The following is a 25,253-nucleotide window of genomic DNA, read 5'->3' as shown; positions in this document are numbered from 1 at the left end:
ATGATCCCGGACTGGAAGAGCACTTCGTCCAGACCGCGTTTAACCGCTCTCGAGAACCCAGGTGCGGTACAGCCGCACACGGCGAGAAATGGCCCTTCCCAGCTCCCGTTAATTCCCCGTCAGTGGCTCATTTCCTTTTGTCTAGAGAGCACTACGGAAAGCCGAAGGTCTTAGGTGGGGGTGAAAGGAGCAGATGGGGCGAACCCATGTTCCGACTACCCTCTTTTCCCGTCCCTGAGGTTTCCCAGCACGTCCCTCCCTCATCCCCATCCCAACACCCCGCAATACCCCCCAGTACTCTTGGTCCGTTCCTCTTCCTGCCCCCAACACCGCAGGTACATTCCCCCTCCAGTCCCGACACTCCTGCACGTCCTATCCCCGATCTTTCTGGTATGTTTCTTCTATCCTCAATGCCACTGGCACGTTTCCCCTCCTCTAACACCCGGCTTCTGCCCCCAACACCACTGGACTATTCCTCTTGTCCCTCAACGGCAAAAAGAAGACAGAAACCAGTCCAAAGGGTTCATTTATTGGGAGGCAGGGGAATAGAAAGATCAGGGTCAGCTCTGGGCAGCAGCAGAAGGTAATTTCACATAGCTCTTCATGGGGGGTAGGGGCTTGATCTTTCGGCCAGCCCAACCTCCCTTGCGTTGCCAGAGCCCACTATTGGGTCTCTTGCCCAACCAGCGGTTCCGTCCAGCCTTTCCGATGACCCGTTTATTGTGATCTACCTTCGACACCCGGCCTACTGTGGCCATACATGTCTCTAGCACCTAAAGAAGAAATGGGAAAGAGATACAATGGAGAAAATGGCTGGGAAGACTTACACACTGGAGAAGGCCAGCCAAGAGCATAGGCTCAACTTGACAGAAAGAAACCAACAGGGCCAAAAAAAGAAAAGAAACCTCCAACCATCCTCCCCCCATAAAAACACAAAAAACAAAAGCCAGAACAAAGAGCAGCACTAATGAATTCAGACTTGGATAGAAGTAAGGCATTGGGAGGGACAGGGAAGACTCACTGTAAAGTGAATGAAGAGAAAAATCTTTCCCCTTCACTCATTTTCAATGAGCAAAGACCCAAGGACAACCACAGCTTGTAGGTATGTGGGGATGTACTAAAATAGGATACATGGAAGCTGTGGAGGATCCCAGGACCCTGAGACATCAGATCCAAGAAAGGATACATTCATTACCAATTTTTGTGCAGGCTCTCTCCCTTTCCCCTACACATACCTGCATTTGCCTCTTGGAGGGCAACTGGACAATGGCTGTCCCATTGACCTTCCGCAAAAGCACACCACAGGTACCTGTGTAAGAGACAGTCCCAACTCAGATCTTCCCCCAAATACCACATGACTATAACACACAACCCAGGAATTGACATATGGGGCAACAGCATGGACAAAACATTAACCTGGCAACAGATCACATACTCATGGTATTTCCAAGAGAACTGTTCCCTTTATTTGTGTTTCTTGGTTTTTTTCTCCTTAGCTATTAGCCTTGATTATGGAAAATGACTTTCCCATTTTATCCCTTTAATGGTTTCAGATGCCTCTACCCATCCTTAATTTCATACCTGCAGCTCGGATATACTGGGCACCCCGACCTGGCTCACTCTCCAGGTTGTTGATCAGTGTCCCAATGGGCAGGGCTCCCAGAGGATGTGCATCTCCTTCCCGGGCAGAAACTAAAACACAGTTTAATTGGAAATCCTTACTATGTACCACATCACCTCACCAGACCACCAATCAAACCTTTCACCCTCACCCCAGGCTGTGACTTTCTCTCACCTGCCATGCGGCCAATGTGGTCAGAATTAAGGAGGACATCTCCTATTTTCATGTTTTCAGTGGCAATGATCCAACGTTTCCTATTGCCCCCGGCCACAAGGGCAATGTCTGCCGACCTGAGTGAAGTGAGGTGAAGGATACATAGGCAGATCATCTAGTCTATCTGTGAAGAAGTCCCATCTCTGGAGACCCTCCCCTTTTTTTAGAAGCACTGTCAATCCTCTGTGTTACTCTAGTGGCTCTGAATGTTTCCCTTCAGTTCATCTGACCCCCTTAAAACCTATACTTCATACTTGCCTACAGGGATCATAGCAGATATCAATGACCCTTTCTTCAAAAGGCCCTGGCTTGGCCTCTTGCTCCGGCCGAAACCGAAGAAAGTCAATCATCCGGTAACACTGTTTGTGGCCTCCACCAATCCCATGCACTCGGATGCGACCTGTGGGAAGGGGAAGAAAAAGTCTAACACAATTCAGTTTAAGAAAAATTTATACTACTTGTATGGATAGAGGTCTTGTTCAAAGGGATACAGGGAAAGAATGCCTCAGACTAACAAACCGTGTTATTCCCTTTATTGGGATTACATCTTTTATCTCTTACATGCTAGCTAAAGTCCCTAATTTCTTTTAAGGCCTAGCTCAAAACTTGCCTCCTCCAGAATGCTCTCAACTGTAAGTCAAATATTAACTTCCTTTTCTTCAAGGAACTTATATTTTGCTAGAAGGATATAGCATATATACCCAAAGAAATAAACACAAGATAAGATTTGAGTAAGGAAAGAACACTCTCTACATGGATTCAAGAAAAGCATTTCTAAGAAAGATGGCTTCTGAGCTGAGCCTAAAAGAAAGTAAAGTGTTCTCTGAGACAAGGAAGGCATATATATTTTATGCATGGGAACAGGTGAAAGACTGATAGATTTGATGAACAAAAAGGCATTTATGAGTTCGTGATTTAGACATAGTGATACTATTGAGCAAATCAGAACAAAGGATAGTCTACCTCTCAGATCTGTGGAGAAGGAAGGAATTTGTAGCCAAATTAGAACTAGAGTAATTATGAAATGCAAAATGACTAATTTTGAATATATTAAATAAAAGTTTTTGTACAAATAAAACCAACGCACATAAGATTAGAAAGGAAGGAGAAAACTGAGAATTTTTTTTTTAAACATACAAAGGTTCTGATAAAGGCCTTATTTCTAAAATATATAGAGAATTGACTCAAATTTATAAGAATACAAGCCATTCTCCAATTGTTAAATGGTCCAGAGCATATGAACAGAGTTTTTAAATGAAGAAGCTAAAACCGTTTCTAGTTTGAAAAAATGCTCTAAATCACTATTGATCAGAGAAGTCTGAATTAAGACAACTCTGAGGTACTACTATACACCTCTCAAGTGGGCTAGAATGACAGGAAAAGATGATAAATGTTGGAGGGGATGTGGAAAACTGGGACACCAATACATTTTTGGTGTAGTTATGAACTGATCCAACCATTCTGTATAGCAATATGGAAAGGGCTATCAAAGTGTACATAACTTTTTGATGCAGCAGTGTCTCTACTTGGTCTGTATCATGAAGAGTTCATAAAAAAGGAAAAAGGACCCCCATGTGTAAAAATGTTTGTAGCAACCTTTTTTGTGGTGGCCAAGAATTGGAAAATGAATGGATGCCCATCAGCTGGGGAATGGCTGAATAAATTACGGTACATGAATGTAATGGAATATTATTGTTCTATAAGAAACAATCAGCAGAATGATTTCGGAGAGGCCTGGAGAGTTTTACATGAACTGATGTTAAGTGAGTAGAACCAAGAAAACATTATACACGACAACAAGAAAATTATGCAATGATCAATTCTGATGGACATGGCTCTTTTCAATAATGAAGTGATTCAGGCCAATTCCAATAGGCTTGTGATGAAGAGAGCCATCTACATCCAGAAAGAGAACTGTGGGGACTGAATGGTGGATCACAACATAATATTTTCACCTTTTTTTTGTTGTTCTTTGCTTTTTGTTTTCTTTTTCTTTCTCCTTTTTGATCTGATTTTTCTTGTACAGCATAATTGTGAAAATGTATATACAAGAATTATACATTCAAAATATACTGGGATTATTTTCTGTCTAGAGGGAAGGATGGGAAGGAGAAAAAAATTTGGAACACAGTTTTCAAGAGTGAACATTGAAAACTATCTTTGCATATATTTTGAAAATAAAAAACTATTTTAAAAAAGGCATTTTGTCTGAAGTTTCAAATGCATGAAGTGAGTTATATAAAATATGTTTGGAAAGCAAGGTGGAGCTAGTTTGTGAGGAGTTTTGAATGCCAAGCTGAGGAATCAATGGTTATTTAGTTGTTTTTCAGTTGTGCCTGACTCTTTGTAACCCCATCTGGAGTTTTCTTGGCAGAGATACTGGAATGGTTTGCCATTTCCTTCTCTAGCATGATACATGAGGAACTCAGGCAAACAGGATTAAGTGACATGCCCAGGGTCACACAGCTAGTAAGTATCTGAAGTCAGATCTGAATTCAGGAAGATGACTCTTCTGAACTGGTAGACCTGGTAATTCTAATCCTTATACCACTCAGCTGTCTGACAAAAGGCAATAGGGTATTACTGAAAAAATTTTGAGAAGGGGAATGATGTGGCCAGAACTGTTTTAGAACCATCAGCTGTGTTGAGAACAAACTAGAGAGAAGGGAGATCAACTGTAGATGTCTAAGAAGGAGGTGATGAACTCAAGTAGTGCTCATGTGAATGGAAATAATGGAACAGATAGACACAAGTGATGGCAGGCTTAACTAAAGAACATTATTTCTTGAAAAGATTTAATAACAAAGGTGACTGGACAATGACCCTTTGATTATTAACATCAAACAAGGAGATATAAAGAAAGATGTCTGTCACCATCATGGAGGATGTCTATTGTAGTCAGTGATAAGTGGGCCAGTGATGCAATTATGTCTGTTGTGTAACTTCCTCCTTAGATGCTTGTGTTTGCAAATAAGTTTTTGCTGATTATATCTAGCTATGTAGCACTGCTTCTTGTTGTTGAATCATTTTTCAGTTGCATCCAACTCTTCGTGACCCCATTTAGGGTTTTCTTGACAAAGATACTGGAATGGTTTGCTATTTCCTTTTCTAGCTCATTTTACAGCTGAGGAACTAGGACAAACAGGGTTACTTTAGTGACTTGTTGTCCAGGGTCACACAGCTTACTAGTATCTGAGGCCAGATTTGAACTCTCAGGTTAATGATTCAAGGCATGGCACTTTATCCACTGTAGTGTTTTTCGGGCTCTTGTAACACTGCAGGGCCTCCTAAATAATACACAATTATTTAAAATAGTTCACTATCACACAGAAAAAACCAGGTAGATAAAAAATGTCTATTATCTCTTCATATGCTTCTGGAGAGATAACCCCACAGAGCTGGTCTATCAATATTTAAATAGTGCTTATTTGAAAAGTTTTTTCTATACTCATTTAATGCTCCTAAAAACCTTAGAAGACAGGTGCTCTTATTATCTCCATTTTACAAATGAGGAAACTGAGACTGCGACTGAGACTTCAGTCACTTGTCCAGGCACACAGCTATCCATGTAAATATTTGCAGCAGGATTCAAACTCAGCTCTTCCTGATTCTAAGACCAGGGTTCTATCCACTATATCAGGGCTTCATACATTTTTTCCACTCATGACTCCTTTTTGCCTGAGAAATATATAAATATAAAAACAGATATACAAATCAAACATTTATTAATATTAAATTTTAAAGATATTTATTTCAAAAAGTTCTTTGATATACATATAATTTTTTCATTTATTACAAACAAAAGCAAATTTGCAGACTAACTAGATGGATGTGCTTGCTTACTTTTACATAAAGAATTAAATCTTGACAGAATATTTGATATCTTTTATTAGTGCCATATTTTTTGCAACCCCCACATTCAGTTACTCAACCCCATATGGGAGGGGTCCAGACCCACAATTTATGCTTTGCACTACATCACCTAGACATCCATCCATATATAATTGGACAAATTCAATGTACTCAGACCTAAGCGGAAGAAGAGAATGGGTTGAATCACTTTGGGGAAATTGCACAGTGATTTTAATGACCTTAAGTTTCTCCTCTGAAACAAACATAAATTTTTAAAACATAAATATTCTTTTAGTGATTCTATATTGTTGCAAGTGACAGAATACTAATATCTAAAAAAATTAAAGTTGTAGATTATCTATAGGTCAACTGAGAAGCAGATGGAGGATATGAATGTATTACCAACAAAGTTGCAGAAGAGAAGCAACATCTGATCAGGAAGCCTGGACAGATTTATGATTTAGCCTGTGAAACTCATACTAATATCAATGAAAAAATAGGTCACTTGAAATACAGAAGACAATGAAGAGCATCTGAAAGTTTTTAGGAAAGATGACCCATGTATATGAAGACATGACAGTACTGTGAAGGACAGATTGGAATGGAACAAGATTGTAGGCCAGAATTTATTAAATTAGGCTGGGCCAGCAGAGACAAGCTTGAACTAGGGTAGTTATAATGAATGAAAGAATAAGGGGACAAACATGAGAAGTACTGTGGGCAGGATCTAGATTACTAAATAGAATGGGGGTTCTAGAAAAGGAAAATTCAAATAGGGAAGTCTGGAGGAGGGATAGGTTTTAGAAACAATACCTGATTAATCCAGCTTTTCCTGACTAATCGCGTCTCATTGTGATCACTCATTTACAAGACATTTTCCAGGCACTATGCTATTTAGTCTGTTGTTTTCAGTCATGCCTAACTCTCTGTGACCCCATTTGGGATTTTCTTAGCAGAGATAATGGAGTGGTTTGCATTTCCTTCTCCAGTTCATTTTACAAATGAGGGAACTGAAACAAACAGGTTAAATGACTTGCTCAGAGTCACACAGCTAGTAAGTAAGGCCAGATTGAACTCTATCCACTGTGCCATTTAGCTATACTCTTTCTCATTTTGCACTTGTTCACAAATTGCATTATAATTATTCATTCTTTGATTACTCATTTCTCTGACTTGGAGATGACCCAGTTCTCACAAGTTGTGCTATCAGAGCATAAACTCTAGGACCAAGGCAAAGATGGTATGTCTGTTAGCAGAGGACAAGCCTAAAAAATAAGAGACTCATCACTAAGTAGTAGAGGTGGGGTGAGCAGTGATGATGATTTTGGTTGCTTCTAGCAAGTCTGCATCAGTATAAGTATTACTGCCCATCCATCTTGACATCTCAGGTCACTGAAATAGGATCACAGATTCAGAGCTGAAATAGATGTCAAGGGTTATCTATTCTAAATCCTTTTACTAATGAAGATGTTGAGATTTTTTTTGTTGTTGTTGAGGCAATTAGGGTTAAGTGACTTGCTCAGGATCACACAGCCTGGAAGTGTTAAGTGTCTGAGACCAAATTTGAACTCAAGTCCTCCTGACTTCAGGTTGCCCAGGATCACACAGCCTGGAAGTCTTAAGTGTCTGAGACCAAATCTGAACTCAAGTCCTCCTGACTTCAGGGTTGGTGCTCTATCTACTGTACCACCTAGCTGCCCCAGGTGTTGGCATCTTAAAATTTATCTGATTTGCCCATGATCATTTGAACCCAAAGCTGTGGAATCCAAATCCAATGTGTTTCCCCCACTTCTCCCCCTCCCCCCCCAACTGGAAAAACCTTACCACTTCTATATATTAAAGAAATTATATTAGGGCAGCTAGATGGTACAGTGGATAAAGCACTTGCTCTGGAGTTAGGAGGACCTGAATTCAAATCCAGAATCAGACACTTACTACCTGAGTGAACCTGGGAAGTCACTTAAACCCTTACTGCTGTTGAAGAAGAAGAAGAAGAATCTTCAACTATATAAGCTCCCCAGTGTTCAGAGGCCCTAATAATTTAGGTGCTGTTTCATTGTTACAAATACTTTTCATATAAGATCTTGTTTTAAGGTCACAACAACCACTTTGATGTAGAAGGGGATATTATTATTCCCATTTTGCTCAGAAGCAGAGAAGAGAGCTTAAATGATCTGCCAAGGTCATTTACTGAATAAACAGTACGGCAAAGATTTAGATCTAAGTCTTTTGACGATTCACTCCAACACTCACCATGTCATATATAGAAAGCCATGACCCATTATCTAGTACAGCATTCTGTTATACAGTAAGCCTCAATAAGTAGACAATGAGTACCTTTCCCAGTCCCATATAAGGACCAAGGAAAATGAGCTAATTAGGCTTTAAGGTTTCACTATCATTTCTCCCCCAAATGCTTCCACCATACCTAATGTTATTCTTACCTGTGTGGTCTCGACCCCCTGACTTCCTCTTCTTCACTGGTGTAATGGTATATTTGGTACGATTCTTCCAGGAAACAATATTTGCATTAAGGATTCCAGAGGTCAGGAAAGATCGAGAGGCAATAAGCATTCCTGCTGAGGAAGGCTGGAAGAAGACATTGCTCATTACCTAGAGACAAAAAGAGAAACTCCATTTACTCAAGGAATCAGAGAAGCTCTTCAGAGAAGGGCATTTGGTAATAGGTTCCTTTCAGTTCATAGCACATCACTACTTGAAAGATTCCCAAGCCAGTTCTCTACTTTAATTTCTAATATGAACCCAGAATCCTATCCTTTATACTATGAAGATACTCTATACAGAAAGATATTTGTCTTGAGTATCCCCCAACACACAACTTACCCTTTTCTATTACTTCCTCCCAGACTTGACTCATAACTTTTATCTCTTCCAGGAAATCTGGAGGACCTTTCCTGATTGAATCCATCCTGTCCAGGTCATTCTTATTACTCTATTATCATACTCAGCAATAAAATAAGTACTTTGTTCCTCTGAATTAGTTATTGCTTTTATTAATGATTTTATTTCTATTGTATACAGTGGTGGTGGTTGTTCAGTCATTTCATGTCAGAGTCTTTGTGACCCCATGTGTGACCACCAGAGTGATTTGCCGTTTCCTTTGCAGCTCATTTTTTTTTAAACAAATGAGGAACTGAGGCAAATAGGGTTAAGTGACTTGCCCAAGGTCACACAGCTAGTAAGTCTCTGAGGCCCAGACTCACAAAGATTGAGTCTTCCTGAGTTCAGGCCTAGCATTCTAACCCCTGCACCACCAAATTGTAAAGTTTACAATTGCAGGCCAATGTCTGTAATGAAGTATGTGTTTGATGTTTAAGGTCCAGCCTAACTATCTTAGAAAAAAGGCCTTATCACCATGTAATAAGGTTTTGAAAATTTGAGGCCATAGCAAATTATTATCACATACTAAGGTGTGCAGAGGGGATAATTTGTTTCAGTTAAAGGTGGGTGCATCCTTTGACATTACTTCACAGATTTTAAAGTATAATTTATATTTATGAAGTATGTTTTGTCCCTGGAGTCTCTTCTACTAGACCCAGATCCATTATAAACTAGGACCTTGGTTATTTAGTTTAATTTTCCTTCATTGTATAAATGAATAAGTGGACTTGGATTTAAACTCGGGCACTCCAATTCTTTGCATTGCAGCACCTGCCAGTGTCACATACAGCCAAGCCTACGACACATGCTACATGACCAGACACTGTCGTAGTAACTAGATGCTAATAATAAAGATGATGATAATCTTTCCTAATTACCCAGAACTTTCTCGCTAAGCCTAGAATAGCACCGTTTGGCTGCAGAAGGCTTTCAACACGTCACTATACTCTGCAAAACGCTTCCATGGATCATCTCACTTGGTTCGGCCTTCACAAGACCCCTGTGAGGTGGGTACCCTTGTCATCCCCATGTTACAAATGAGAAAACTGAGCCGGGCGAGAGGCTGAGCGCTATGTTCTTTGTCCCCCAGTTAGTCGATGTCTGAGGCAGAATCAGAACTCGGGCCGTGCCGGGTCTAGGTTAACACAGCCCCCGCCCCTGCGCCGACCGGCGCGGCAGCTCCTCCTGGCTCTGGCGGGCCGGGCAGCAGCCTGGACTTCCTCAGCATGGGCAGGACACGGTGGGACTATTAGCCTCATTTTGGCGATAAGGAGACCAGGCCCAAAGCAGAGAAATGAGTGCCGCGGCCGAGGTCGCACAGGGGGTTAAGGGCAGGAGCGGACTCCGGACTCGGCTCCCCGCAGAGCGGGCCGGGCGTGCACAGCAGGGGCCCCACCGCCCAAGTCACCCCCCGCTCCTGCAGGCCTGGGCGGCCGGGCCCCCAGCCTGAAACTCCCGCGGGCCGGTTACCTGGGCTGCAGGGCGCGGGCCGGCGGCCAGGCTGAGGGCGCCCAGAGCCCGGGACAGCGCCCGCAGGGCCATGACGGTCAGCTCTCCACGCCGCAGCGCCGTCCGATGACTCACGGCCCCAGTCCCGTGACGCTGAAGGAAGGCGCCCACGCTAGTGCGCGCCGGAGGGACGGGTCTCCAGGAACGCAGAAGTCGGCTCCCTGGGGCGTCGCTGGCCACAGCCAGTCCGGAGAGGCTTCCCGCCCGCGTGACCGGAGATAGACTCCGCCCCCGAGAGCCGTCAAAACAATTGCCCTGAGCGCCGGCCATGTTGGATTTAAGGGGGCAGTACCGGCGGGGGAGCGGGCTGGCCGGCGGACGGACGGACGGACGGACGGACGTGCCGAGGGTGAGTCTCTGGCAAAATTCCCTCTTCTCCCTCCTTCTCCCGCCAGTTAAACGGGCCGGGGACCCAGCTCTCACCCTGGCACCTCAGGGCAGTGGGAGATACCCGGGAACAGAGGGCGGACACACCCTCGCCGCCTCTTAGGGGACAGACGCTTAAGAGACTCTCATTTCCTCCTTAAACAGAACTGCGGACACATACACCTCCTCACTCGCTTCTGAGGCAGACGGACACAGATAGCCTCGTTCCTTCTTGGGCGGACACATAGACGCACACCCTCTCGCTCCTCTGGGGACATTCCGGCATATACAAAGGTACCCATCCTCACTCCCTTAGGGGACGGAGCCTTCTTCTGCAGACAGACGGACACACAGACACAGCCACTTCTCCTGTGGACAGATAGACACATGCACATAGACCCTCCCTTCCTCTTTGGACAGACAGACAGACACACATACTCCCTTCCTCCTTGGACAGACAGACAGACACACATACTCCCTTCCTCCTTGGACAGACAGACAGACACACATACTCCCTTCCTCCTTGGACAGACAGACAGACACACATACTCCCTTCCTCCTTGGACAGACAGACAGTCCCTCTTTGGATAAGAACTTCCTTGGAAAAACACCCTCACTGTTCCTTAGGACATACGGACCCCCAGTCGCTCCCTTCCTGGACATACAGAGACTGTATGTTCACTATAGATATGTCTGTAAATATAACGCATCCTCCCTCCTCTTTGATAGATACGTGCCATTATTTTTCCTAGGACACAGAGAGGCATAACCCTCATCCCCAACTAGCACAAGTAACTACGTACACATCTTTATTCCTTCCTAGGGCAGACATACATGTAAACATCTTTATCCCTTTCAAGGACTAAGAGGCAGAAAGTCATATACACAGGATCATTCCCTAGGAGGACAGACAGTTTATCTCCTAATCATTCTCTTTCACCCACTCTCACAGGCATACATCTCTAGGCAGATACCCTTGCCACCCCCAAGACAGATAAACTTGGTCTCTTCTTCCTCTTGAACAGATAGATACATAGTTATCCATCTATGATACATAGATAACTATGTATCATTCTCTTTTCTCAGCTCTCTTGGGCAACAGACATAGTTCCCCCTGATGTGGACACACACACACACACACACACACACACACACACACACACACATTCTGTCAAGTTAGAAAGTAAAATGTAACTATATGTTATGTTATATGTATATTATGTGTAACTTATGTTATTATTATGTTACATGACAATATATATTTAACATAACTACTATAACTATTGTAGCTTCCAGGATAGACAGACAATCCCCCCTCCCCCACAGCCCAGAGAGATAAGGGGTTATATGCTTTCTCTTCTCTCTTCACCCCACTCCTGATAATCAGAAAGTCATACCTACTAGTGAACCTCAGAGACTCAGACCACAATGTCTCAAGACTTGAGTTTGCAAGTTAGTAAATGTTGCTCACTGGTACTGGGGAATAACCCCCTACTTTAATTGCCTGGGGTAGAAGTGGGACTACAAAGTGGAATGAGAGTATCTGACCTAGGCTAAATTCCTTTGCTATTTTCATATAAACTGACCCTTGTACTCTCATACTTCCCTCTAGGTACAAGGATCCTTTTTGACTAATAAACCTGGGGAAACAGAACTTCACTCTCCCTTAGGTTTCCAGGTAAGCTCTCTTCTTATTCATGCTTAAGCTCAGGACTGACTTAAGAGTTTTGGGGGGAAGTAAGGGAGATGGTTCTTTTGGAGGGTTTGGGTATGTATTAAGCAAAAGAAAGGGCTTTTTTTCCTAGGTGGGGTTCTGTGGCAGGTGCTCTAATACTGAGGGGGGGGGGTGTTAGTATTGGATTCTTGGACTTTGTATAGGGCGTCTCCCAATCTGCTGAGCTGAGTAAGGTTCTTTCTTTTTCATAGCTCTTGGCTCTTGGCTCCTGCTTCATCCCTGCAGTCCAAGGCTCCGCTCTTGGTTAGGGCAATAGGGCTTGGGACAATGACTGAGCCATGGGAAAGAAGAGGGTAGAGAATAAAAATTGGAGAAAAAAGCAGAGATAACCATGACTGAATGAGGTTGGGATCAAGGAATCTTGGGTAGCTAAGAGAAATAAAGGACTAAACTTCATGAGATGACTGTGTCTTTCTCTTGCTGCTGAGGTTCTCCAGTCTCTTTTTTCACTGTGAGAACTATTACTTCTCTCTTTTCTAGAATAATAATCTGTTTTCTGTTCTATTATTCCTTTCATTGATCTTCACTATCACCCTCTCTCAACAATTCCAAGTCCTGCTTTTCCCTCTTAAACCCATTATTTTAGCCTCTTCCCTTCCAGTTTGTGTAATGTTTGTATATTTCTCCTGCTCAACACTTTTGTCAATTCTGATGTCCATCATCTCTTCCCATATCTCTTCTGCTGAATGTTATTCATCTCCAATGTTACTTTCTACACATTGAGTCTTGATTTCTCTAATATACTGTTCTATTCTCTTATTCTCATAGTGATATCTCTTCCCCACAAAACTAAGTTATTCTCTTTCTCTCTCTGTCTTCCACTCTCTTTCCCTTTCCCTCTCCCTCTCCCCCAGTCCAGGTTGGAATCCCCTGACCCAGGATGTCAGGACTGATGCTGGGACAGCGGGAAGAGCCATCAGTGCACCGGTTGAGCCAAGAGGAGATTCTGGGGAGCACTCGGCTGGTGAGCCAAGGTTTGGAAGCACTGAAAAGCGAGCACCAGGCAGTGTTACAGAGCCTAGCTCATGCTATTCAGTGCCTGCAGCATGAGGGCCATGAAGCTGGACTGGTACATGAGAAGGCTCGGCAGCTTCGCCGTTCCATGGAAAACATTGAGCTGGGACTGGGGGAGGCACAGGTAAGATTGAGGGAACTGAGATATAGGGGGCTGGGATGGAGGATAGGGTAAAGATAAGATTTCAAGGGAAGGATGAGTGGGTTTTGGAGGAAAATTCAGGACTAAGAACTGGGAGAGAGGGATGGGTTTATCAAAAAAACTAAGAGGTATGTGTTTTGGGGAAAGTCAATAAAAAGGGTCCTGTCAATTTAATATTTGTAACATCTCTCTCATATGCCCCTTACTCCTCTCTGACACTGTGACCACTCTGGCACAGGCCTTTAGTATTGCAATAGCTTTGTTGCTGGTTTCCCTGCCACAAATTTCTATCCATTCAAATCATCCTCTGCTTAGCTGTGATTTTCCTAAAACAGGCTTGACTAGGTTACCCTTCTATTTCATAAACTCTAAGTAGTTGCTTTTTACCTCTAAACTAAATTAGCATAATTCTCTGTTAGCTTTTAAAGTTCTTTATAATTTGGTCCTTTCCTGCCTTCACAGTCTTAGTATACTTTATTGTCTTCTGTTCTGCAGTCCAGTGACACTGGCTTTCCCACTACTTCCCACTGCATATCCTTACTCCAGGCATTTTCACAGGCTCTCTCTTTTGGCCAGAATTCTCTTCTTCCTCATTTCTAGCTTCTGGTTTCTCAACTTTCAAGTTTCAACTAAAATCCTCACCTTTTATAGGAAACCCTCCTTATCCCCTCTTAATGCTGGTGTCTTCCCTTTGCTAATTTCCAATTTATTTTGTATATAGCTTGTTTTGTATATAATCATTTGCATGTTATTTTCCCATTAGACTGTGAGTCCCTTGAAATCAGAGACTGTCTTTTTGCCATTCTTTAATATCTCTAAGAACTTAACCCAGTTCCTCATACATAGTATATGCTTAATAAATACTTACTGACTTAAACAAAAGAGATAAAGAACAGAACAATTGGATGATGTGGGCTAAAATGGATAGGTAAGAGATGAATCAGTAAGAAGGCAGCTAGGTGGTGTGGTGGATAGACTGAGTGCCAGTCTTAAGAGCGTGGATTTCAGTCTGGCCTCAGACATATATTAACTATGTGGCCCTGAACAAGTCACTTAATCCTGTTTGCTTGTTTCTTCCTCTGTAAAATGAGCTGGAGAAGGAAATGGCAAACCACTTTGGTATCTTTGCCAAAATTATTCCAAATGGGGTCACAAAGAGTTGGATACAACTGAAAAATAATTCAACAAAAAGAAGTCCCAGTAAAAGAGATCTTTTTGTTTCAGAGATCGCTTAGTCCATTCCTTCATTTTAAGATTAGGAAACTAAGACATAACCTTTGACACACCCATACCATTCCTCCATACCTATACTTGGTGGTTTTAATAAGTACATACATTGAAAGTTGACAGAGAATTTAGAGGATGTTGAACCCAACCTCTTTCTTTTATAGCGGAGGAATCTGAGACCTCACAAAGGTGAAATGACTTTTCCAAGGTGACATAAGATAGTAAGTTGCAGAGCTGGGATTTAAACTCAAGCCTTCTAACTGCCAATCTAACTCCCAATTTCCCACATTGCCACAGGGCCTTTCAGTCCAGTCCTCTCTTCCCAGGTGATGCTAGCTCTGGCAAATCACCTAGGCACAGTGGAGTCAGAGAAGCAGAAGCTTCGGGCCCAGGTGCGGCGATTGTGTCAGGAGAACCAATGGCTTAGGGATGAGCTGGCAGGTACTCAGCAGCGCCTGCAGCGCAGTGAACAGGCAGTAGCCCAGTTGGAGGAAGAAAAAAAGCACTTGGAGTTCATGGGGCAGCTTCGGCAGTATGATGAAGACGGACCCCCTGTGGTAAGTAAGGTGAACACAAGGGGGGAACAAAAGCGCAGGATTTGGGCAGAGGGTAGGCCAGGAATCGGGTACCAACAAAGATTTATTGAACTCCTACTATGTACTTAGCATTGTGGCTGATAATTATAGAGTTTGTGTTATTGTTGCTCTTTAAAGTTTATAAAGGACTCTTTTCACAATAGTCCTGTGAGATTGATAGTGCAGGTATTTGCCCCCATTTTACTGAAGCGAACACTGTGGTTAAGTTGATTCACATATAGTCACACAGATAGGACATGCCTGAGCTAGGGTTCAAACCCAGTTATTGCTGAAGAGTACATTGCCTAGTTCTCCTTATACTTTGCCACTTTGTTAATGCTTCAAGGGTATTATTTCAGGCTATAACGTCACATTACATAGTTTCACATACTTCCAGTGTATACTTTTATCCCTGGAGATGCTCCCTTTACCAACACAAATGACACCTCTTTTAAGTCTTATTAGATGTTCTCTAAGAGTTGAAGGAACTAAAAAAAAAAAAAAAAAAAAAAAGTACACCCATTAGCATGCAGCTGAATGTGAGATAAATCTCCAAAATTAGCTGGGCTGGTCCTTGGACAAAGACACACAGTCCGTCATAAGGTCTATCTTTCCCATTTTGATAATATCTGCCAGAGCTTGCACTCCACTGTCAGAGTCGTTGGGCCCTGGGAGGTAGGCAGTACAAGAGGGATTGTTCACATTTTTACAAATAAATGAAGCTTAGAGAGGTTAGGTGATTTCCATTACTTAAGCCACAGAACTAGGAAATGTCCATGATAGGACTTAAACCCAAGTACTCTGCTGGGGCACCAAAGTAGGAGTTAAATATTTAAAATAGGGAATAGGGAAGTGCAAATTTTTGAGAGGAGGTAGATCATTTGTGCTGAAGTGAAGATTTTCATAGAGTATTAGTAGAAATTAGTTTGAAAAAGTAGTTTGGTATATGATGATCAATTCTGGTGGGCATGGCCATCTCCAGCAATAAGATGAACCAAATCAGTTCCAATAGAGCAGTAATGAATTGAACCAGCTACACCCAGTGAAAGAACTCTGGGAGATGACTATGAACCACTACATAGAATTCCCAATCCCTCTATTTTTGTCCACCTTCATTTTTTATTTCCTTCACAGGCTAATTGTACACTATTTCAAAGTCCAATTCTTTTTGTACAACAAAATAACAGTTTGGACATATATACTTATATTGTATTTAATTTATACTTTAACATATTTAACATGTATTAGTCAACCTGCCATCTGGGGGGGGGGGGGAAGGAGGGGAAAAATTGGAACAAAAGGTTTGACAATTGCCAGTGCTGTAAAATTACCCATGCATATAACTTGCAAATAAAAAGCTATAATAATAATCTTAAAAAAAAATCAGTTTGGGGGTAGTATTTTTTTTTTTCTTTTGCACTGCAGATAGCTTTTTCCATATTTTTTGTTTGGAGTTGTAAATTCTCTCCTTTCTCCAGCTTCTCCCTCATTGAAAAGGCAAGTAGTATGATACTCATTTTATATATATGAAGTCATGCAAAATCTTTACATATTAGCCATTTTTAAGGGGAAAAAAGGGCAAGAAAAATAAAGTGAAAAATCTGCTCTCAATACTCATCAGTTCTTTCTCTGCAAGACATTTTAATATTCTTCACAAGTCTTTTGTCATGGATCATTGTATTGATGAGAATAGCTAAGTCTTTCACAGTTGATCTTGTTACATAGTATTGATAATACTATGTATAATGTTGTTCTGGTTCTGCTCTGGTTACTTTGCATCAGTTCATAGAAGTTTTTCCAAATTTTTCTGAAACCATAGGAGGCAGTGCTTTAATAAGGCTGATAGTCTTTATGGTGAGAAAAAATCTTGCCTTGAGGGAACAAAGTTAGACATAAGGAAGAACTTCTTAACAATGAGGATCAGTTTTCACAAATATCATCGATATCAAATTGCTTGCCTTCTCAAGGAGGGGAGAAGGTAGGAGGAAAAGAATTTGGAGCTCAAAAAAAAATTTTTTTAATAGCCTTTTATTTACAGGTTATATATATATGAGTAACTTTACAGCATTAACAATTGCCAAACTTCTTGTTCCAAAAAAAAAATTTTTTTTAATGATAAAATTTTTTTATGTGTAATTAGGAAATATTTAACAAAATAATTTGTTAAAAAAAATCAGTGAGAGTCAGCCAGCAAGTTTATCATGAGTATTGATAAGGACTTAGTGCCTGCCTACATACTTGGGATACGTATTAAAGATCAGACATACTTTCTGCCTTCAGGATATGAGGCAGACACATAATCCATATAAGCACATATAGATCAATACAATACTATAATTCCCTGAATTGAGTAGGAGGAAGGAGGTAGAGATTGTGTTAACAAGTAGAGAAAGAAATGGAGGTTTCTGAAGGAGCAGGTTCATAGGTAGAATAGTAAGGAGGAGAGGTATATGACATTCTAACATGGGTGGCTGTGAGGCTTAATTTTTAAAAATTCAAGAGACCGCTTTTGTTTAAATTCTATCTTTCTTGGAATCAGATGGATTATTGGTTTTGCACAAGGACCACAAATTAGTGACCTTATAAGGGCCTCCTGTTAGGAGGCAATTATTCCATCATGTGCTGCTTCAATTTTTCTAGGAGGAGAAAGAGGGCAACTCCAGTAAGGATTCCTTGGATGATCTTTTCCCCAATGAGGAGGAAGAAGAGCCCAGCCATGACTGTAAGTCCATCCCTCAGGCTGGAAGGTGAATCAGATAGAAAGGAGAGCCTGAGCTCTTTAGCTCCAACTACATCTTGTAAATAGGCAGCTTAATAGCCAGCCCACTTCTAGTACTACTCTATTTCCTCATTCTTGCCCTGGTTTTGGCATAGCAGGATATAGAAATAAGACAAGAACTGAGGAGAACTCTATTCTCTTGGGATTCAAACTCCTCAGTCAGTTTAAGTAGATATATAGGATTAAGGGATAATAGAAATGAGAAGCTGGCATGGAGTATTAAGGAATTGGGATGAGAAGAAGTGTAGAAACTTTGATGTGTCATTAAAAGGCAGGGGAGGAGGTAAGAACTGAGAATGGACTAAGGGTAGAGACCACTGATAGAAGGAAAAGCCAAGAGCTTGGAAGCAATGGGGAAAGGGATGGTTCTTGGGTGAGTAGAGTAGTCCTTTGTGGGCACAGTGCCATCTTCTGAGACGGTGGTGCTGTCCTAGTGCCCAAGGGCACTTCAGCAGCTCAGCATGGGGGTTATGAGATCCCAGCGCGACTGCGGACCCTGCACAACCTGGTGATCCAGTACGCAGCTCAGGGCCGCTATGAGGTGGCAGTGCCACTCTGCAAACAGGCCCTAGAAGACCTGGAGCGCACCTCAGGCAGAGGCCACCCTGATGTTGCCACCATGCTCAACATCCTTGCTTTGGTCTATCGGTAAGGCTTCCCCTCCTCTGCCCCCCTTCCTTTTTCTAGTCAGTGCACCTGTCTCTCTCTATTCTACTTGAGGCCCTGTTCTCCATTCCTCAAGTTCCCTTAGGTCTTCCTGATTGCTACCAAAAATAAGAACAATAAACTTGTTTTTATTACTTACTATGTACAGTGTACATAGGTGGTTTGTAATATTCTTCATGAGTCCTTTGTCATGGATCATTGTATTGCTCAGAATAGCTAAGTCTTTCACAGTTGATCTTATTACAGTATTGCTGATACTATGTACAATGTTCTCTTAGTTCTGCTCACTTTGCATTGCATCAGTTCATATAAGTCTTCCCAAATTTTTGTGAAACCATGGGAGGTGATAGAATGGTCCCTAGATCCTCTTATCTTCCTATTCTTTTCTTCAACTTCTATCCCTTTAATTCCTATATTTTGTGCTTTCTGGTTTGTTCTATTTTTCATAAGACTCCTATATTTAAGCTATCTGTTCCTTATACATCAGAGTCACTGTCTCTTCTCCTTGGCCTTCTATTCTCTCCTCAGGGGAAAGATCTGTTTTATTCCATATACAGATTCTGTGGTGTCAGTGAATCCTTCCCAATGGTATTCACACCAGGCTTTCTGTCCTCATAGAAGGAAAAACTTTTCCCCTATACTCAAAGAGAAGAGGGCTAGATATGAATAAGGTGTGAATGATGGGGATGACCTGGGCAATCTAGAGGGAGATGGGATAAAATAGATACATGATAACCTATCCCCATAAACTCTGGGGTCCTGTCCCCCTACAGGGACCAGAACAAATATAAGGAGGCAGCCCACTTGCTGAATGACGCCCTGAGCATCCGTGAGAGCACCCTGGGCCGGGACCACCCAGCGGTCAGCATTCCTTCCTCTTCCTCCCCTCCCCTATCTTAGCATGTCTATTTTTCTTTTACCCCTCTCACGGGAGGGTGGGCTTAGAGTAGCTACTCTCTAAATCCTATCTAGCTATTTCCTCAGTAGAGCCCATTTGCTGGAAACAAAGATGAAGAAGTGAGGCATTTGGGGAATGGCAGTTTCTATGTCCCTAAGTAAGGGCAGCCCTGTCCCCTTGGAGTGATGGGTGCTTTGAGTTGCTTTTTCAGGGTTGGCTTTTGACAAAAATAGAGTTTTCTCCACAGGTGGCTGCCACTCTCAACAATTTGGCTGTACTCTATGGGAAGAGGGGCAAGTATAAAGAAGCAGAACCATTGTGTCAGCGAGCTCTGGAGATCCGAGAAAAGGTGTTTCCTTCTTTCTAAATCTAGGATTCTTTCTCTTCAACTCTCCTTCTTTGTTTCCTCCATTCTACCCCAGTCTTAACCTTTTTCTTGCTGCTTTCTTGACTCATTTCCCACTTAACCAATGATCTGCATTCAATTCTTCTTTCTCTTTCTTTGCCAGGTTTTGGGCACTGACCATCCAGATGTGGCAAAGCAGCTGAACAACCTGGCCCTCCTGTGTCAGAATCAGGGCAAATATGAGGCAGTAGAGCGATACTATGGCCGGGCCCTAGCCATTTATGAGGGCCAACTAGGGCCAGACAATCCAAATGTGGCTCGCACCAAGAACAATCTGGTAAGAGGAAGAAAAAAAAAGAAGGGAAGAGCCCTCCCAAGAGAACCAGGGCACTGAGAATCATCCTTTGTCCACCTGATCATTCCCCTACTTGAGACACTGTTTGACGGGAAGAACTGAGATAATAGTAATAGTAGTCATGATGATGATAGCTAACATTTGTATGACACTGTAAGGTTTACAGAGCACTTTACATTTTATAGGGTCATGACCTGGTAAATACCTACTTATATAGTGCTTCCACCCTTTTAGTTCTATACCCCAGGGCTCTGGGAAGTGGGTGAGAACTGCTCCAGAATGCCTAATTGGTTAATCCTTTTGGCTTTGAGGTTGGGGATGCTGGAAGGTTAGTGCTAAACTAGGGAAATGGCAGAATTAGGAAGGCTGGGTTGAGGTTGGGGGGGGGGGGAGGGGCCAGGAAGGGAGGGTAAGAAAATGGAGATTAAGAGAGAGGCAGAGTAGTTGTTCTATAACCCTTTTGAGAGAAACCTTATTCCTCTCTCCTCCCTTTGTTCTTCTCATTTCATAATATCCCATCTGTCCCTTTTGCCTCCTGCCCCAGGCCTCCTGCTATCTGAAACAGGGAAAATATGCAGAAGCTGAGACTCTATACAAGGAGATTCTAACCCGGGCCCACGTGCAGGAGTTTGGGTCTGTGGATGGTGGGTGTGTGGGATTTGGGGGTGGTCAAAGGGAAGAAGAACATGACTTAAAACTAGAGTGGCTCCCAGGGGTGACTTAGACCTTAATGCCCAGGAGCAGTATAGTCTGCCCTTGAAACCTGATACCCTCAGACTCAGCATATCCCTCTAAATTTTCTATTTCCTGTCCTATATGTTACCCCTTCCCAGATGACCACAAGCCCATATGGATGCATGCAGAGGAGCGGGAGGAAATGAGCAAAGTGAGTCTGGGAATACAGATCCTGGGATGGTTCTGTCCTCACTTCTCTTTTGTTCTTTACTACCCCCCTTACCCAACCTCCTTCCCCCATCTCTTTCAGCTCCCTCTGTTGGCTTAGGGCACTTTCTCAGCCCAGCTTCTGACCCTAAGAATGCTTTGGCACCATCCTTCTTCTCACCTCATAAACTTCTTTATCTCTCATGTTTCTTCCATTCCCTTTTGCAGAACCGGCACCGGGATGGTATACCTTATGCTGAATATGGAGGCTGGTACAAGGCATGCAAAGTCAGCAGGTAAGAGGGATGCTTGAGACCCAGCTGGGATATCTGAAGAATAGGATAGGCTATTTTCTTGGGCCTCAGGTGTCTGCATTCCAGATTTCTACCTCTCCTGCTGTGTCTCTTTTCTTCTTTCTGATATCATCTTTATAACCTACCTTCCCTTTCCTGGCCTCCCCACCTACAGCCCTACAGTCAACACTACCCTGAGGAACTTGGGGGCTTTGTACCGACGTCAGGGGAAGCTAGAGGCTGCTGAGACTCTGGAAGAATGTGCCCTGCGCTCCCGAAAACAGGTCGGAAATTTGTGAAGGGAGGAAGTGGGGGGAGAGTAGCCTGGAACTCTTCTTTGGTTCAGTGCAAATAGGAGGAGTAGGGAACAACTTTTTAAAAGGAGGCTAGAATCAGAAAGGACCTAGAGCCCATGGGGAGTGGAATCAGGAAGACCTGAGTTGAAATCCAGCCTTGATACCTACTAGCTGTATCACCTTGGACAAGTAACTCATCTTCAATATTCTCATCTGTTAAATGGGATTGTGTACTTCATCCAGTAGTGGATGCCATATAAATCCTTGTTTCCTTCCCTTTCCCTCCCTCCCCCCACTAAGGGTCCAGACCCAAGGAACACTTTGTTAGAAGGGGAAAAGAAGAAAAAAAAAAAATCTAGGGGAATGACCTTTCACCTTTATGTGATCTAAGCCATAGAGTCCCATTGGGGTGATGGCTGTAAGTGGGTGGTTTGTGGCTGGGGGGTTGGAGAAACACCTTAAGGAATCTATGCATCTGGAAGTCCTAACCTCTCTTCCCTTCCCTTTCTTTTCCTGCCAGGGTACAGATCCTATCAGCCAGACTAAAGTAGTGGAGCTGCTTGGGGAGGCTCAGGAAAACCCTGCAGCCAGTGTAAAATTTGAAGGGGGTGAGGAAGCATCAGTGGCTGTAGAGTGGTCAGGGGTGAGTGATTTTTTTTCCCCTTTTCCCCATATCCTGTCCCTTCTGCTGCTCTTGAAGGTGTCGGGGTAGAACTGTTGGGCACAGTGTTGGTCCTGAAATTATCCCTTTTCCCATCCTATTTTCTCTGTTCATCCCACATTCTCATCCGAGTAACAGAATCTCTTCAGATAGGGAACCTGAGCCAAGCCCATCCTTCCATGGGGTACAAGAAACGTAGAACTGTGGGTGGAACTGGGTGGGACAGGCTAGAGTCTGTTGAATCTTCCTCTCAGTTACCCTTCCTGTCCCTCCCTTTCTAGGATGGTAGTGGGACTTTGCAGAGGAGTGGTTCTCTAGGCAAAATCCGAGATGTGTTTCGACGAAGCAGTGAACTGCTAGTAAGAAAGCTGCAGGGAAATGAGCACCGACCTTCCAGGTACACACTGGGGCAGGAGGACAGCTAACTATGTAAACAAGGCCTTTCCCAAGTTCCTCCCCGCCCCCATTCCTTATGGCCATGGCTCCCTGAAAAAAAGTAAATATTGAAAAAGTACATGAGAAGGAAGGAGACCTGTTGGCTGGCTGGGGAGGAAAGTTCCAGGTAAAGGTGGGTAGCACAAGGCCAAGAAAAGAGAACCCAGTGGAAGGAAAGGAACAAGGTAAGTTAAAAGAAAATGAGTGATCAAGGCTCGTTCAAATGGCAGGGGATCCTGAAACCCTGAGGGATAGAGCAGGCAGACCTAGGGAGAACTAGGCTAAGGAGCCCTTTCTTTTTTTCTCTTACAGCAGCAACATGAAGCGGGCAGCTTCCTTAAACCATCTAAATCAGCCCAGTCAGCAGTCCCTTCAGGTGAGGGGGATACCTTGGTGGGAGGTAGAAAGTGGAGCAGGTGGAGAGGGATCAAGTAGGGACTGACAGTGGGATTCTAAATTAGAGAGACTGGGGTGACTGGGAGGGGAGTAAGGAATGGGACTATTTGAGATCATTCAAATAGGAGGCATTGGGGAGGAGGAGAGAGAAGGCCAAGCAGGCTTATTTCTAGGGGTTATTCAAAGGGCATATTTGAGATAAAAGGGAGAGAACAAAGAAGTGTGGGGAAATGGACTCGGGTATGGGGTCGGGGAGAAACAAATAGTCTTTTAAAAGGTGATGTTAATTCAAGGGCAAGTTATTACTTTAGTGGGGAACTAACCTTCCACAGCAACGAATGATTCAGAAACATGGTTTAGTAGAAAAAACCACAGATTTAAGGTCTGACTACCTGAGTTTGAATCCCAGCCTCTGCTCCTTGTTACCTATGTGACTGTGAGCAGATTTAGACTCATGTTTTCCAAGTCCCTGAGGTCTAGAATATACAAGTAATATGCCAGTTATTTTCTCCACATGAATAGGACTTGTAGAAAATCCTAGAAGTGTGCTTTTAATGAAAGATTAAAAAAAATTCTCCCCAAACAATCCCTTCTTAAGCTTGAATCTTAGAGGATGTAAAGTATATCCTAGGAACTAGGAGAGAAAAGCAAAGCCCTGGATATGAGATGTATGAGGGTACAAAAGCCCTCTTTGGAAGGAAAAATGGACAGGGAGTAGGGATTTGGAAGGATGGCCTAAACTGAGGAAGTGTGATGATCTCTTTCAGGGCTCACGAGGCCTCAGTGCTAGCACTATGAACCTCTCTTCAAGCAGCTGACATCTGATTCCCTAGGATTTTCCCTACTGTGATTCCACAAACACACTGCATTCTCTGTGGCTCCTGCCTCTACCATGTCCTAAGGAAAAGACTGCCAGACCTTGGTTGACCAGTGGGGATGAACACTTGTAAACTACTGAGTTCTACCCATTTGGGCTTTGGTTTCACCCTCAGGAAGACCTTGTTGAGCTCCCTTGTACTCCTCTGCTGTTTGCTAGAGTAGTGCTAAGTCCTCCACAGACGGGGTTGGGAAGCAGGTATGCCACAGGAATGGGGGACTGAGGCCTGCTATCATCGTTTTAGTATGAAGGGTCTTTGGACTGGCCAAATTCCTATGTCTTGGCCTCTCTTTTCTACTCTCTTTTGGCTCCTTTTCTTCTGGTCCAAATATTTCACTTTTCTTAAATAAAATAATCAGGATATGAGTCTTCCACATTTGTCTTGAGGGAATAGGGTAGGACCCAAAGTAAATACTGAAAACCAATGGAAAAGGAAGAGGAGATTATCATGGACTTGGAATGAGGGGGGTATAAGTGGCTAGAGTATTGGCCACAGAATTGGGAATATTTGAGTTTTAATTGTGTCTCAAACACTTACTGGCTATATGACTTTGGGCAGGTCATTTGACCTCTGAGCCTCAGTTTCCTCGTTTATAAAATTGGGAGTAGTAACAGCACCTGCTGGCTTGTTGTGAGAGTCAAAGGGAATAATAACATGTTAAGCACTTTGAAAACTTTGAAGCTCTGTATAAAATGCTAGCTATTGTTGTTCTTGGTATCTGTCTTTTCCTTATCCAATTTATTTTGTGAGGCCTTCGAGGGTACCCGTAAAGGGTTTGTGGGGTATTGAAATTCATATCCTTTAAGATTGGTCTTGAGGACATAGGAAGCTTATTAGCAAGACTTGATAGTCAAAGATTTATCAGGAAGAGCTCTGTAAAAAGTATTAGTAGTAATGAAAGTTGGTTCTCCCATGTGGTGGCCATGTGGGTCCCTAGAGTTCTCTTGCTGAGACAGAGGGAGAACTGTTCACCCAGAGTCCTGGGATTCTGGAAGCCCTCCCCCTACCATCTCTTAGTTTAAGGCTGGGCGGAAGTGAAGGCTAAGCTGGAGCCTTGCAGTCTCAGTCCCTCTCTCCACCCCAAACCCCCCCCTTCCCAGCCTACTGGAAAAGAAGACACTATGATCTCTCACAGCACATCCTGAAGGAGTGAACAGCAGCTGGAGCCTATCTTTTGGAGTCTGTCTTTTGCTCACCCTCCTCCTACACCCCT

At 43.0% G+C, this 25,253-nt stretch overlaps 2 protein-coding genes across 6 annotated transcripts; one reads left to right on the top strand and one right to left on the bottom strand.

Annotated features, from left to right (window-relative positions):
* Positions 1 to 508: 508 nt before the first annotated feature.
* Positions 509 to 10,213, bottom strand: MRPL2 (mitochondrial ribosomal protein L2). Its single transcript, XM_031964826.1, has 7 exons — positions 10,058 to 10,213; positions 8,131 to 8,299; positions 2,093 to 2,234; positions 1,796 to 1,911; positions 1,582 to 1,692; positions 1,236 to 1,309; positions 509 to 773 (listed from the first exon to the last, which is right to left on the bottom strand). The coding sequence occupies exons 1-7, from the start codon at positions 10,127 to 10,129 to the stop codon at positions 561 to 563; spliced, it is 897 nt and encodes a 298-aa protein (XP_031820686.1). The 5' UTR covers positions 10,130 to 10,213; the 3' UTR covers positions 509 to 560.
* Positions 10,214 to 10,344: 131 nt separating this feature from the next.
* KLC4 (kinesin light chain 4) lies at positions 10,345 to 24,747 on the top strand. Of its 5 annotated transcripts, none has more exons than XM_023502989.2 (18): positions 10,345 to 10,445; positions 10,628 to 10,756; positions 12,075 to 12,140; positions 13,057 to 13,335; positions 14,907 to 15,137; positions 17,796 to 17,877; positions 18,369 to 18,582; positions 19,374 to 19,461; positions 19,746 to 19,847; positions 20,008 to 20,181; positions 20,744 to 20,843; positions 21,033 to 21,085; positions 21,310 to 21,377; positions 21,550 to 21,658; positions 22,191 to 22,313; positions 22,613 to 22,728; positions 23,079 to 23,142; positions 23,930 to 24,747. In XM_023502989.2, exons 4-18 carry the CDS (start codon positions 13,078 to 13,080, stop codon positions 23,978 to 23,980), a joined length of 1,833 nt encoding a protein of 610 aa, XP_023358757.1. In that variant the 5' UTR covers positions 10,345 to 10,445; positions 10,628 to 10,756; positions 12,075 to 12,140; positions 13,057 to 13,077; the 3' UTR covers positions 23,981 to 24,747. The 5 variants fall into 5 exon arrangements, with proteins under 5 accessions (XP_023358757.1, XP_012404538.1, XP_031820682.1 ...); XM_012549084.3 differs by having other exon boundaries at positions 13,052 to 13,335; XM_031964822.1 differs by lacking the exon at positions 10,628 to 10,756 and having other exon boundaries at positions 10,372 to 10,445.
* The last annotated feature ends 506 nt before the right edge of the window (positions 24,748 to 25,253 follow it).

This window comes from Sarcophilus harrisii, chromosome 4, assembly GCF_902635505.1.
Source record: "Sarcophilus harrisii chromosome 4, mSarHar1.11, whole genome shotgun sequence".
Lineage (NCBI taxonomy): Eukaryota > Metazoa > Chordata > Mammalia > Dasyuromorphia > Dasyuridae > Sarcophilus > Sarcophilus harrisii.
The sequence above is the reverse complement of the archived record's forward strand: the minus strand, read 5'-3'. Positions and strand labels throughout refer to the sequence as shown.

Coding starts and splice junctions, on each gene's coding strand:
- MRPL2 (XM_031964826.1), bottom strand. CDS start 10,129: ATGGCCCTGCGGGCGCTGTCCCGGGCTCTGGGCGCCCTCAGCCTGGCC. Junction 2,235..8,130: donor AGGGGGTCGAGACCACACAG/GTAAGAATAACA, acceptor CCCTTCCCACAG/GTCGCATCCGAGTGCATGGG. Junction 774..1,235: donor CCTCCAAGAGGCAAATGCAG/GTATGTGTAGGG, acceptor TTTCTTCTTTAG/GTGCTAGAGACATGTATGGC.
- KLC4 (XM_023502989.2), top strand. CDS start 13,078: ATGTCAGGACTGATGCTGGGACAGCGGGAAGAGCCATCAGTGCACCGG. Junction 15,138..17,795: donor ATGAAGACGGACCCCCTGTG/GTAAGTAAGGTG, acceptor CAATTTTTCTAG/GAGGAGAAAGAGGGCAACTC. Junction 21,378..21,549: donor AAGGCATGCAAAGTCAGCAG/GTAAGAGGGATG, acceptor CCCCACCTACAG/CCCTACAGTCAACACTACCC.